Genomic DNA, 12916 nt, shown 5'->3' with positions numbered 1-12916 from the left:
TGAGTGTATGTTAGTGTGAGTGTATGTTAGTGTGAGTGTATGTTAGTGTGAGTGTATGTTAGTGTGAGTGTATGTTAGTGTGAGTGTATGTTAGTGTGAGTGTATGTTAGTGTGAGTGTATGTTAGTGTGAGTGTATGTTAGTGTGAGTGTATGTTAGTGTGAGTGTATGTTAGTGTGAGTGTATGTTAGTGTGAGTGTATGTTAGTGTGAGTGTATGTTGGTGTGAGTGTATGTTGGTGTGAGTGTATGTTGGTGTGAGTGTATGTTGGTGTGAGTGTATGTTGGTGTGAGTGTGTGTTGGTGTGAGTGTGTGTTGGTGTGAGTGTGTGTTGGTGTGAGTGTGTGTTGGTGTGAGTGTGTGTTGGTGTGAGTGTGTGTTAGTGTGAGTGTGTGTTAGTGTGAGTGTGTGTTAGTGTGAGTGTGTGTTAGTGTGAGTGTGTGTGAGTGTGTGTGTGAGTGTGTGTGAGTGTGAGTGTGTGTGAGTGTGAGTGTGTGTGAGTGTGAGTGTGTGAGTGTGTGAGTGTGTGAGTGTGTGAGTGTGTGAGTGTGTGAGTGTGTGAGTGTGTGAGTGTGTGAGTGTGTGAGTGTGTGAGTGTGTGAGTGTGTGAGTGTGTGAGTGTGTGAGTGTGTGAGTGTGTGAGTGTTTGTGTGAGTGTATGTTTGTTTGTGTGAGTGTGTATGTATGTTTGTGTGAGTGTGTATGTATGTTTGTGTGAGTGTGAGTGTGAGTGTGTATGTATGTTTGTGTGAGTGTGTATGTATGTTTGTGTGTGTATGTATGTTTGTGTGAGTGTGAGTGTGTGTGTGAGTGTGTGTGAGTGTGTGTGAGTGTGTGTGTGAGTGTGTGTGTGAGTGTGTGTGTGAGTGTGTGTGTGAGTGTGTGTGTGAGTGTGTGTGTGAGTGTGTGTGTGAGTGTGTGTGTGAGTGTGTGTGTGAGTGTGTGTGTGAGTGTGTGTGTGAGTGTGTGTGTGAGTGTGTGTGTATGTATGTTAGTGTGAGTGTGTGTGTATGTATGTTAGTGTGAGTGTATGTTAGTGTGAGTGTGTATGTATGTTAGTGTGAGTGTATGTTAGTGTGAGTGTATGTTAGTGTGAGTGTATGTTTGTGTGAGTGTGTATGTATGTTTGTGTGAGTGTATGTTTGTGTGAGTGTGTATGTATGTTTGTGTGAGTGTATGTTTGTGTGAGTGTGTATGTATGTTTGTGTGAGTGTGAGTGTGAGTGTGTGTGAGTGTGTATGTATGTTTGTGTGAGTGTGAGTGTGAGTGTGTGAGTGTGTATGTATGTTTGTGTGAGTGTGAGTGTGAGTGTGTGTGAGTGTGTATGTATGTGAGTGTGAGTGTGAGTGTGTGAGTGTGTATGTATGTTTGTGTGAGTGTGAGTGTGAGTGTGTGTGAGTGTTTGTGTGAGTGTATGTTTGTGTGAGTGTGTATGTATGTTTGTGTGAGTGTGAGTGTGAGTGTGTGTGAGTGTGTATGTATGTTTGTGTGAGTGTGAGTGTGAGTGTGTGTGAGTGTGTATGTATGTTTGTGTGAGTGTATGTTTGTGTGAGTGTGTATGTATGTTTGTGTGAGTGTATGTTTGTCTGAGTGTGTATGTATGTTTGTGTGAGTGTGAGTGTGAGTGTGTGTGAGTGTGTATGTATGTTTGTGTGAGTGTGAGTGTGAGTGTGTGTGAGTGTGTATGTATGTTTGTGTGAGTGTGAGTGTGAGTGTGTGTGAGTGTGTATGTATGTTAGTGTGAGTGTATGTTTGTGTGAGTGTGTATGTATGTTTGTGTGAGTGTATGTTTGTCTGAGTGTGTATGTATGTTTGTGTGAGTGTATGTTTGTCTGAGTGTGTATGTATGTTTGTGTGAGTGTGAGTGTGAGTGTGTGTGAGTGTGTATGTATGTTTGTGTGAGTGTATGTTTGTCTGAGTGTGTATGTATGTTTGTGTGAGTGTGAGTGTGAGTGTGTGTGAGTGTGTATGTATGTTTGTGTGAGTGTGAGTGTGAGTGTGTGTGAGTGTGTATGTATGTTAGTGTGAGTGTATGTTTGTGTGAGTGTGTATGTATGTTTGTGTGAGTGTATGTTTGTCTGAGTGTGTATGTATGTTTGTGTGAGTGTATGTTTGTGTGAGTGTGTATGTATGTTTGTGTGAGTGTATGTTTGTGTGAGTGTGTATGTATGTTAGTGTGAGTGTATGTTTGTGTGAGTGTGTATGTATGTTAGTGTGTGTGTATGTTTGTGTGAGTGTGTATGTATGTTAGTGTGTGTGTGAGTGTGAGTGTATGTTTGTGTGAGTGTGTATGTATGTTTGTGTGAGTGTGTATGTATGTTTGTGTGAGTGTATGTTTGTGTGAGTGTGTATGTATGTTTGTGTGAGTGTGAGTGTGAGTGTGTGTGAGTGTGTATGTATGTTAGTGTGAGTGTATGTTTGTGTGAGTGTGTATGTATGTTAGTGTGAGTGTATGTTTGTGTGAGTGTGTATGTATGTTAGTGTGAGTGTATGTTTGTGTGAGTGTGTATGTATGTTAGTGTGTGTGTGAGTGTGAGTGTGAGTGTGTGTGAGTGTGTATGTATGTTAGTGTGAGTGTATGTTTGTGTGAGTGTGTATGTATGTTAGTGTGTGTGTATGTTTGTGTGAGTGTGTATGTATGTTAGTGTGTGTGTGAGTGTGAGTGTGAGTGTGTGTGTGTGTATGTATGTTAGTGTGAGTGTATGTTTGTGTGAGTGTGTATGTATGTTAGTGTGTGTGTATGTTTGTGTGAGTGTGTGTGTGTGAGTGTGAGTGTGAGTGTGTGTGAGTGTGAGTGTATGTTTGTGTGAGTGTGTATGTATGTTAGTGTGAGTGTATGTTTGTGTGAGTGTGAGTGTATGTTAGTGTGTGTGTATGTTTGTGTGAGTGTGTATGTATGTTAGTGTGAGTGTATGTTTGTGTGAGTGTGTATGTATGTTAGTGTGTGTGTATGTTTGTGTGAGTGTGTATGTATGTTAGTGTGAGTGTATGTTTGTGTGAGTGTGTATGTATGTTAGTGTGTGTGTGAGTGTGAGTGTGAGTGTGTGTGAGTGTGTATGTATGTTAGTGTGAGTGTATGTTTGTGTGAGTGTGTATGTATGTTAGTGTGTGTGTATGTTTGTGTGAGTGTGTATGTATGTTAGTGTGTGTGTGAGTGTGAGTGTGAGTGTGTGTGAGTGTGTATGTATGTTAGTGTGTATGTATGTTAGTGTGAGTGTATGTTAGTGTGTGTGTATGTTTGTGTGAGTGTGTATGTATGTTAGTGTGTGTGTGAGTGTGAGTGTGAGTGTGTGTGAGTGTGAGTGTATGTTTGTGTGAGTGTGTATGTATGTTAGTGTGAGTGTATGTTTGTGTGAGTGTGAGTGTATGTTTGTGTGAGTGTATGTTTGTGTGAGTGTATGTTTGTGTGAGTGTGTATGTATGTTAGTGTGAGTGTATGTTAGTGTGAGTGTATGTTTGTGTGAGTGTGTATGTATGTTAGTGTGTGTGTATGTTTGTGTGAGTGTGTATGTATGTTAGTGTGTGTGTGAGTGTGAGTGTGAGTGTATGTTTGTGTGAGTGTGTATGTATGTTAGTGTGAGTGTATGTTTGTGTGAGTGTATGTTTGTGTGAGTGTATGTTTGTGTGAGTGTATGTTTGTGTGAGTGTGTATGTATGTTAGTGTGAGTGTGAGTGTGTGTGAGTGTGTATGTATGTTAGTGTGAGTGTATGTTTGTGTGAGTGTGTATGTATGTTAGTGTGAGTGTATGTTTGTGTGAGTGTATGTTTGTGTGAGTGTGTATGTATGTTAGTGTGAGTGTGTGTGTGTGTGAGTGTGTATGTATGTTAGTGTGAGTGTGTATGTATGTTAGTGTGAGTGTGTATGTATGTTAGTGTGAGTGTGTATGTATGTTAGTGTGAGTGTGTATGTATGTTAGTGTGAGTGTGTGTGAGTGTGTATGTATGTTAGTGTGAGTGTGTGTGAGTGTGTATGTATGTTAGTGTGAGTGTGTGTGAGTGTGTATGTATGTTAGTGTGAGTGTGTGTGAGTGTGTATGTATGTTTGTCACTGAGTGTGTGTCTGTCAGTTAATGTGTGTGTCTTAAGCACTTACCTTTCTCCAGCGCCGGACTCCCTTGGCGCTGGGGATCTCTCCGCCCCGATCCGCCTCTCAGCTTCGCATGCGTGTGAAGAGCCACGCGCGCATTCAAACCGCCCATAGGAAAGCATTACTCAATGTTTTCCTATTGACGTTCAGCGTCTTCTCACTGTGATTTTCACAATGAGAATCGCAGAAAATCCTCTAGCGGCTGTCAATGAGACAACCACTAGAGGCTGGATTAACCCTCAGTGAAACATAGCAGTTTCTCTGAAACTGCTATGTTTTCAGCTGCAGGGTTAAAACTAGAGAGACCTGGCACCCAGACCACTTCATTGAGCTGATGTGATCTGGGTGTCTGTAGTGGTCCTTTAAGTGTATGTGTTTATGCATGCACTGGCGTACATACCACGGTCGCAGGGGTCGCAACCCTGCGACCAGGTGACCGCCGCCATGTGTTGCGGCCCCAGCCCGCGCAGAGTAAGCGCGCGCGGGGGGGCCCACGGATCAGTTTTCGCACCGGGGCCCCATGGGTTGTGTGTACGCCACTGGCCATGACCTATACACCAAGACCGTATCATTAACTAAAGTTGTTTTGGCTCTTATGTTCTTTTCAGGATTATAAAATTAGACCACATTTATTTTAATAGTACTCCAGATTGGTATCCCACATGTTCTTTTGACCCATATCATTGGCCTGATAGGAGGACATATCACTGTTCAGGAGAAAGAGAGGAAAAACCTGGCATACAGTGTTGTGGGTATATCTGGATGTCAATATATGTGTTTCACACTCTTTTTAATTATTGTTTCTATCTACAGGGATTTCACATTATTTTGACAATCTTTACAAATGGAGACGAGAACAGTCATACATTAAGTAGTTGACAGTTCAAATAGAATCAGACAAAAGGAGAATTATAGATACTGGTTCATTAAATCAAACTCTGCCCTTGTTACCATTTTTCCATAGGTGTTATTGTGATGTTTTTTCCAGCCTAAATTTAGGTGCTTCTTTGTAAGTAAAAGCCATATTAAAATGGCCAAGTCAAGAATAGTACACTTTTTTTTTTTTTTTTTTTTTAATTTATTTTAACTGCTTAACCCCTTAAGGACCAAACTTCTGGAATAAAAGGGAATCATGACGTGTCAGACACGTCATGTGTCCTTAAGGGGTTAAAGCAGGTGTGTCTATGGTTGTTCACTCCATTGACCTACAAGGGTTGTGAATGGAAGATGGATAGAAGTGTGAGTTCAGGCCAGTTATATTGGTGTAAATTGCCCAACATTCATAAGCTGGTCTTTGATTCTGGACTTTTCTAACTAAATCTACTAAAAGTCAACCACTGCATTTGGTCCAAACTTACCTACCCTGTCTTACAAAGTGGCCATTGGTGCCTCTATATTTCGTATCTCCTACATCTTGGCAATCCATTGCCCTAAGCTGAGAAGGGTCACTTGTTTCCAGAGGGCAGGGATCAAAACCCTCACAGCTTGAGGATATGCCTCATGAGGGATATTTTTAACTTGGAAATTGAGAGGGAAAGGTGGCAAAGCAACATGGACTTGGTAGCAAAGGTTTATTGATTGAGCTGTCCGAACCCCCTCCCCCCTCCCCCAGACCGCATCGCCAGCATTATCTGGTACTCCTGGGAATAATTTAAGGAGTACATGTGGCATACTGCAACATTATCTTGTAATTGGTTTCTTCAATGGAGGAGCTATTCGATGAACCATGAATGTGAACATTTTAGTCCACTGTTACTCCACAAAAATATTGTTTCAAGGTAGTGTTTACAACACGCCATAAACTTCGGTGGCAAAGTTTGCTTGAAAGTGATCAACTGTTTGTACAACGGGGGATATACCTCTTTGCAGTCTATCGACGTGCAAGCATAAGGTTCAATTTTACAGTGTTTAGACTGCCGAACAAGGACACACAAAGGTTTGTCCAGGATCAAAGATCCAATTTGAATTCACTGGAGAAGTTGTAAGAAATTCTGTAAATCCTGAGATATTCAACTTCTGAGCACCACTTGAAAGGGAATTCGTTTTTATTCTCACTTCCTCTGCAGATGAGACTGTAATGTTCAGAATTTTACCTATGGATTATAGACTATATATTTTAATAGTTTTAGATCCATGTTCAGTAATATGGGTCTATAGCTTGATCGCAAGTCGAGGTCTGTCCCTTCTTTAGGTAGAATTGTTTGGTGGGCAAGGAGCAGGTCCCTGGGTAGGATCGCCCTTTCTAGAAGAAAATTAAGGCTCGTCTGCAGTTGGGGTTACCGCGTTATAGGCAGTGGTGTATCCTGGTTTTGTGCTGCCCTAGGCAGGACAAAACTCAGACGCCACCGCCCCGCCTTCTAAATACACACACACACACACATTCACTGACAGATACGCATACGCTAACAGACACACACACACTAACAGACACACACACTAACAGACACTCACACACAGTAATAGACACACACTCACGCACATTAACACTTTTTTTTACTTTAACCCCCCCCCGCCTCCTTACCTTTGGGAATGCTGGGGGGGGGGGGGGTCATCTTTCTCCCTGGTGGTCCAGTGGCTGCTGGCGGGTGGCTAGCGAGGGAACACTTCCTCTGAGCTGTCTGCTCAGCTCCCTCACGCGCCGCAGAGTGAGGCTGGGAGCCGGAATATGACGTCATGTGATGCTTAACAGTCTTTTTTTTTTTTTTTTTTTTTTTTTTAAAGTATGTTTTAATTTTTATCTGCGATATGGGGAGTTGTATCATGTTTCATCTCACCACAATATTTTATACTGACATTCTTAGAGTTCCGCATGCCCTAGGAATTTAGTTTGAGTTAATTTGTGTGTAGAAGTTTGCCTTTGGCTCTAAATCTGTATGTACATCTTTGTTCATATGTAAATGGGATAATGTAGGTGGCTGCACAAGTGTGAGCATTGCAGGATAGCTCTGGGGGTGGCTGCACAGGTGTGAGCGTTGTAGAATTGGTATGTAGGTGGCTGCACAGATGTGAGCGTTGCAGGTTGGCTATGAAGGTGGCTGCACAGGTGTGAGCGTAGCAGAGTAGGTAGGAAGGCTGAACTTGATGAACGCAAGTCTTTTTTTTTTTCAGCTATGTAACTATGTATGTCAGTGGTTCCACAACTGTGTGCGTTGCAGGGTAGCTATACAGGTGTGTGTGTGCGTTGCAGGGTAGCTATACAGGTGTGTGTGTGCGTTGCAGGGTAGCTATACAGGTGTGTGTGTGTGTGTGCGTTGCAGGGTAGCTATACAGGTGTGTGTGTGTGTGCGTTGCAGGGTAGCTATACAGGTGTGTGTGTGTGTGCGTTGCAGGGTAGCTATACAGGTGTGTGTGTGTGCGTTGCAGGGTAGCTATACAGGTGTGTGTGCGTTGCAGGGTAGCTATACAGGTGTGTGTGTGTGCGTTGCAGGGTAGCTATACAGGTGTGTGTGTGCGTTGCAGGGTAGCTATACAGGTGTGTGTGTGTGTGTGCGTTGCAGGGTAGCTATACAGGTGTGTGTGTGCGTTGCAGGGTAGCTATACAGGTGTGTGTGTGTGCGTTGCAGGGTAGCTATACAGGTGTGTGTGTGTGCGTTGCAGGGTAGCTATACAGGTGTGTGTGTGTGCGTTGCAGGGTAGCTATACAGGTGTGTGTGTGCGTTGCAGGGTAGCTATACAGGTGTGGGTGTGCGTTGCAGGGTAGCTATACAGGTGTGTGTGTGTGTGCGTTGCAGGGTAGCTATGCAGGTGGCTGCACAGGTGGGAGCGTTGCAAGGTCGCTATGCGGGTGGCTGCACAGGTGGGAGCGTTGCAGGGTCGCTATGCGGGTGGCTGCACAGGTGGGAGCGTTGCAGGGTCGCTATGCGGGTGGCTGCACAGGTGGGCGCGTTGCAGGGTCGCTATGTGGGTCCCTGCACAGGTGGGAGCGTTGCAGGGTCGCTATGTGGGTGCCTGCACAGGTGGGAGCGTTGCAGGGTCGCTATGTGGGTGGCTGCACAGGTGGGAGCGTTGCAGGGTCGCTATGCGGGTGGCTGCACAGGTGGGAGTGTTGCAGGGTCGCTATGCGGGTGGGAGCATTGCAGGGTCGCTATGCGGGTGGCTGCACAGGTGTGAGCGTAGCTATGCAGGTGTCTTTTCAGCTAGGAGTGTAGCAATGTGGTTATTTTTATGGCTTGAAAAGTCAGCGTGGCAGTGTTGGTATCTACATGTCTTAACAGATGCAAGTGTTACAGTGTGTTACTGAATTAAAGGATATGTATGTGGCACTGTAGTGTAAAAGATAAAATGGAGTGATGTAAGAATATTACTGCACGAGGGGAGCAGCTCACCATTTCATTCTATCATTGAATGCCTTGTTTGTTTAAATTTAATATGAGATCAGATTTCAAAACCTACTAGGACAACCAGGGCATTGAATGTTCAATAGTTTGTTTCTTTAACATTCTGCTGTAATTTAGTAGCTTTCACCATTCATGTTTAACTAAGCACTTGCTTTAGGCTAGTTTTGTTCAGTTGCTATCTATGCATCAATGAAGGAAATTAAATTTTAACTGCTTTTAGGGTTGCAAAACCTTTACGTTGATCTATTTACACATGGTTTATTGGCCTAGCTCGAGCATGTTGACGGCATGTATTACACCTCAAGGAAATTATCAATGAGTCATTCCTGATAAGCAGTGGAAGATCATGTGTCACTTCCTTTTACGTATGTTTCAGTTAGTCATCTGTTCTATGTTCTATGCCATGTGTTTCCATTTCATTCCTAGCAAAATATTTATTTTTTACAAAATTGTTTTATTATGGTTTGTGTGTTTTGGTTTTTATTTTTTTACATTCTTTGAAATTTATTTTCTCCACTATATCTCATGATTACAGCTATATCCCACACATTTATTTGCACATTTCAGTTTCCGACCGATTTTCATATTCTGGACGTATGTCTCATTTGGGAGCATCAAATAATCAATTCAGATTACTCCACACTCTTGCGCTTATCCATAACGTAATTGCTTCACCGTTTTTTTGGTTTTTTTTGGTTTTTTTTGCTTTTTTTTTTTTTTTCCAAAGCTTGTGATATTGACCCTCCTCTGTACCGGCAGGGAAACTACAACCTGGTAAATATCTGCATGACTGAATTATTCTGTCACTGGTCTATAAGTAAAGGACAACATGATGGAATAATTCCGTCAAGTAACAGGAAGTGGTTAGGTAAATACGGCTAAAGTATTTACAGTGTAGCTAACGGCCATGTGATGATCAAATGCTATTGGCTATAGAGGAAAATAACAGTTTGGAGAATCAATATACAGTCTACATCTCCAAGATGCAAGAAACTACTGTCCACCTACTTAGAGAGGAAAATGTTATATTATATTGTATGTATGCACTGTCATAATTTATAAATGGATAATAAATAATTTTAAATGTCACCGAGCTAGTTATTTTTTTTATTTTTTTTTTATTGGGACTTATTTTGACTTAAGTATGTGGTTGACTATTGCCCTCTCATAAAGCCCCCATACTGTACAGCTTTCAGACCTCTAATTTCTTTTTAGGATCCACAGATTTATTTATACTCTTGCACAATTTATTGGAAAGGAAGAAGAGAAATGTAACCCTTATTTATTGCACCCCAAAATATATTGTCCAGTAATTCGTTATTTATTTGATGGAGATGAAGGATGATTCATGTAATGCTTGATTTACTTTTAAACTGGATTTAAAAAACAAAATTGCATATACAAAAGGAACGGCCTAGCAGGAACACCTCAACATGGGGATTTGTATATGTATACATTTTATCTTGTGGTAGGTTTACAAAATCATAAATTACAATGAACAATTGAAATCTTCAAGAAATAGAATGGAATGTGCGTGTCGAGCTGAGTGTCAAGTCTGGTTATTGTGAAATTATATGATTTTTTTTTTTTTTTTTTTTTTTTTCCTGTTCGATCACCATGCAAATTCCAAGACCATTAGTATCCTGTCCAAATCGTTTCCTTTACTGGAAACATTTCATTTTGTATACAAATGTTTTCACTTCAGAGCACAGCACAAGCTAAATAAATCTATGGGGAATTTTAAGGCTCAAAAAATAGTTCCGGGTGAATATTTAAAGTGAACTTGCAAAAAGCCCTTTTGCATTTTTTAATGCAAGAAATCGTAGTCCCATCAGTTTCCATTTATAGAAAAACTACAAATAGGTTTATTTATATATTATGGCTGTCATTGCTGCAGTCTTTTGTTTAAACAATAATTTATTTTGCATTTGTCGTGTTACACACAACTTTTGCTAAACTTAAAATTAAGAATTGCAGTCAAATGTATAGTGCGTTTATTTTTTTATAAATCTAATTAAAATATGGTTACTTCCCTGGGGGGCGGAGCCTGGCTGTGGAGCTGATCAGACGTGTGTGTGTGTGTGTGTGTGTGTGTAGCAGAAAATGCCTGCAGAAGCTGTCGTGGCTCTGCACACTTGTTGTTAATCTAAGCACATGAAAAATAAAGAATAAAAAAATATATATATATATATAGTTACTTCCCTGTTGATCAATCTATTGCATCTCTTTTCCCACGATTGAGTAATGCTGAGAGGAAACTCCTCTCCCCCCCCACCCCCATTCATTCATGAGGTTCTCCTGCTCTCCATGATGAGGTTCTCCTGCTCATTTAGCAACTACATTTTGCATTATTGCTGAAATATGACGACTACAATACGCTGGCAGTTAATCCAATGTACAGTGAAATATCCTGCTTTGGCTATTTCTCGTTTATCGTCTAGCTAGCTTTATGCAGCTGCAGAAATAGATACTGTTATTTCTGCCGACTATGTTTGTTTTTGTTTTTTTTTATGTATACAACAATCAATATTTGTAAAAAAAAAAAAATAATTTTTTTTTTTTTTTTTTTTTTTTTTTTTGGTGGGGTCCTGCTGGCCATTGTGACTTAACAGTGTTTTATTGAAGTACAAAGGAAATTACTGTTGCCATGATTTTCTTTTTTGGATTTTCTTCTTTTTTTTTAATTTTTTTTTTTTTTATCCTCCATATTACCAGACAATAGTTTGGGCAGTCTAACATCTAAGCTTTCTGTTTATCTAAATGCTCTGATAACCATTTAATAAACCACCCAAAAGAACAATGAAAGTCTATCCTAATATTATAATTTAATTACTTTGTGATTTACCATTTACCCATGTGATCCATATTTTCTGGTTTTACGTTGAAAACTGTTAATATATAGAATGTGTTGTATAACCTATGGTAGACCTTGGAGAGGCCTTTAGTCACTATAGGGAGCACTGAGCATGTCCATCTATCTAAAGCAAGCTTATGATTAGTGTTTGGAACAATCCAAAACTGGTATTTGCAATTTAAGTTTCTAGTGATTTGGAGTCTCTATTTTATTTATTTTTTTGTGTGTGTAGTTTTTCATGTGTCTTGTTTTTTTGTTTTTTTTGCTCTAGGTTGCTATTAGTATCTGTTACGCTATTATCGGTCTATTCTATAAACCTTCTACTTAAATGTTCACAGGAAACAGGTATGTTTACACCACTCTTATTAAAATATACTATTTTACTATTGTAAAATTGGTATAAATTGATTTTAGAGCTTGGAGGGAGACCTCTCATAGTCTGTCCATGAATTTTCACATGATGCATAAAATGTTCAGTTTTTTGTGTGTGTTTTTCATTGGTCTTGACATTTTAACATATATTTTAGTTAACACTTTTTTACATTACAGAAATGTTCCACTGTTCGATAAATGTCACATACCATGATCCCTTGGGAGTTAAACGGACATGATAAGCACCATAACCACTACAGCTCATTGTGAAGTTGGTTGATAGTGCCTCTAACTTGTATCACTATAACCACTACAATAAGTCTTTACCATTCTAAATGCTACTTTAAGGATTGGTCAGAAACTCAAAAACGTTATTTTACCATATAGGTTTATGTTCTATATATCAGACACAAATGTTGGTACATTAAAAGGCCACATACTCTACACAATCTATGATTTTGGAAAGAAATTGGATCATTTAAGCAGACAAAATACACCTTATAACCTCAAGAAAACAACCAATATATATTGTGCCCTAAATATCAAAATCCTTGTTACTGAGACCTAAACATATTTTAATAGTGACACTTTTTTTTTGTGTGTACAAGAAATAGAATGCGATGCTATAAAACAAACACAAATGTCATTCACAATACAAAGAATAACAATTACAAGTAACTTGCGTTTGCTTATAATCTAGGATATCCAGAGTCTTTAACACCGCCTGACTAGCGTCATATTATTATTTACATACCAAGAGGGGGAGAGCTCCAAAAGAAGGAACCAAACTTTCCAAATGTCAGCCTGATTTTTCAATGAGTTCTTAGTAAATATTTGTATTTTTTTTTTTAAAGTAAATTTCTTTTGTAAATTCAGATCCCAATTTACAATCTATATTTACCAGTAGGCAATGTTTGTTACTAACGAGTCAAAGCATACAGGGATATTAACTATCCGTGTATACATCGCTCTATGCAGAGTTTATCCTTTAAGTAGATTACTGCTTGCCTTCCTCGCTATAGAAAAATATTTAAGCTTTTGAAACCTAATTTTGGCAGCTCAGATGCTATGTGTGAACTATATTTCAGTTATTAAAAGGGGCACAGTAGAATATCTTCTTTTTTAATTTATTTAGAAAATTTTCATACATACATTTTACACTGAGTAAAGGTTGGTTTAAGTAATAATATTAACATTGGATAAGTGTTACGAGATCTTTTCTATTTCTGAGTGTTCATGAAACAGAAAATGACCTAATAAGGTTATT

At 39.8% G+C, this 12916-nt stretch overlaps 1 protein-coding gene across 1 annotated transcript in view; it reads left to right on the top strand.

Annotated features, from left to right (window-relative positions):
- SLC38A1 (solute carrier family 38 member 1) overlaps positions 1-12916 on the top strand; it is a 52100-nt gene that overhangs the window by 16646 nt on the left and 22538 nt on the right. The window contains exon 5 of the mRNA XM_063445114.1: positions 11549-11622. Coding sequence (XP_063301184.1) covers positions 11549-11622 — 74 coding nt within the window. The remainder of the gene's footprint in view (positions 1-11548; positions 11623-12916) is intronic.

The sequence above is a fragment of the Pelobates fuscus genome, chromosome 3, assembly GCF_036172605.1.
Source record: "Pelobates fuscus isolate aPelFus1 chromosome 3, aPelFus1.pri, whole genome shotgun sequence".
NCBI classification, from domain to species: Eukaryota; Metazoa; Chordata; class Amphibia; order Anura; family Pelobatidae; genus Pelobates; species Pelobates fuscus.
This window is presented reverse-complemented; position numbering and strand designations above follow the sequence as displayed.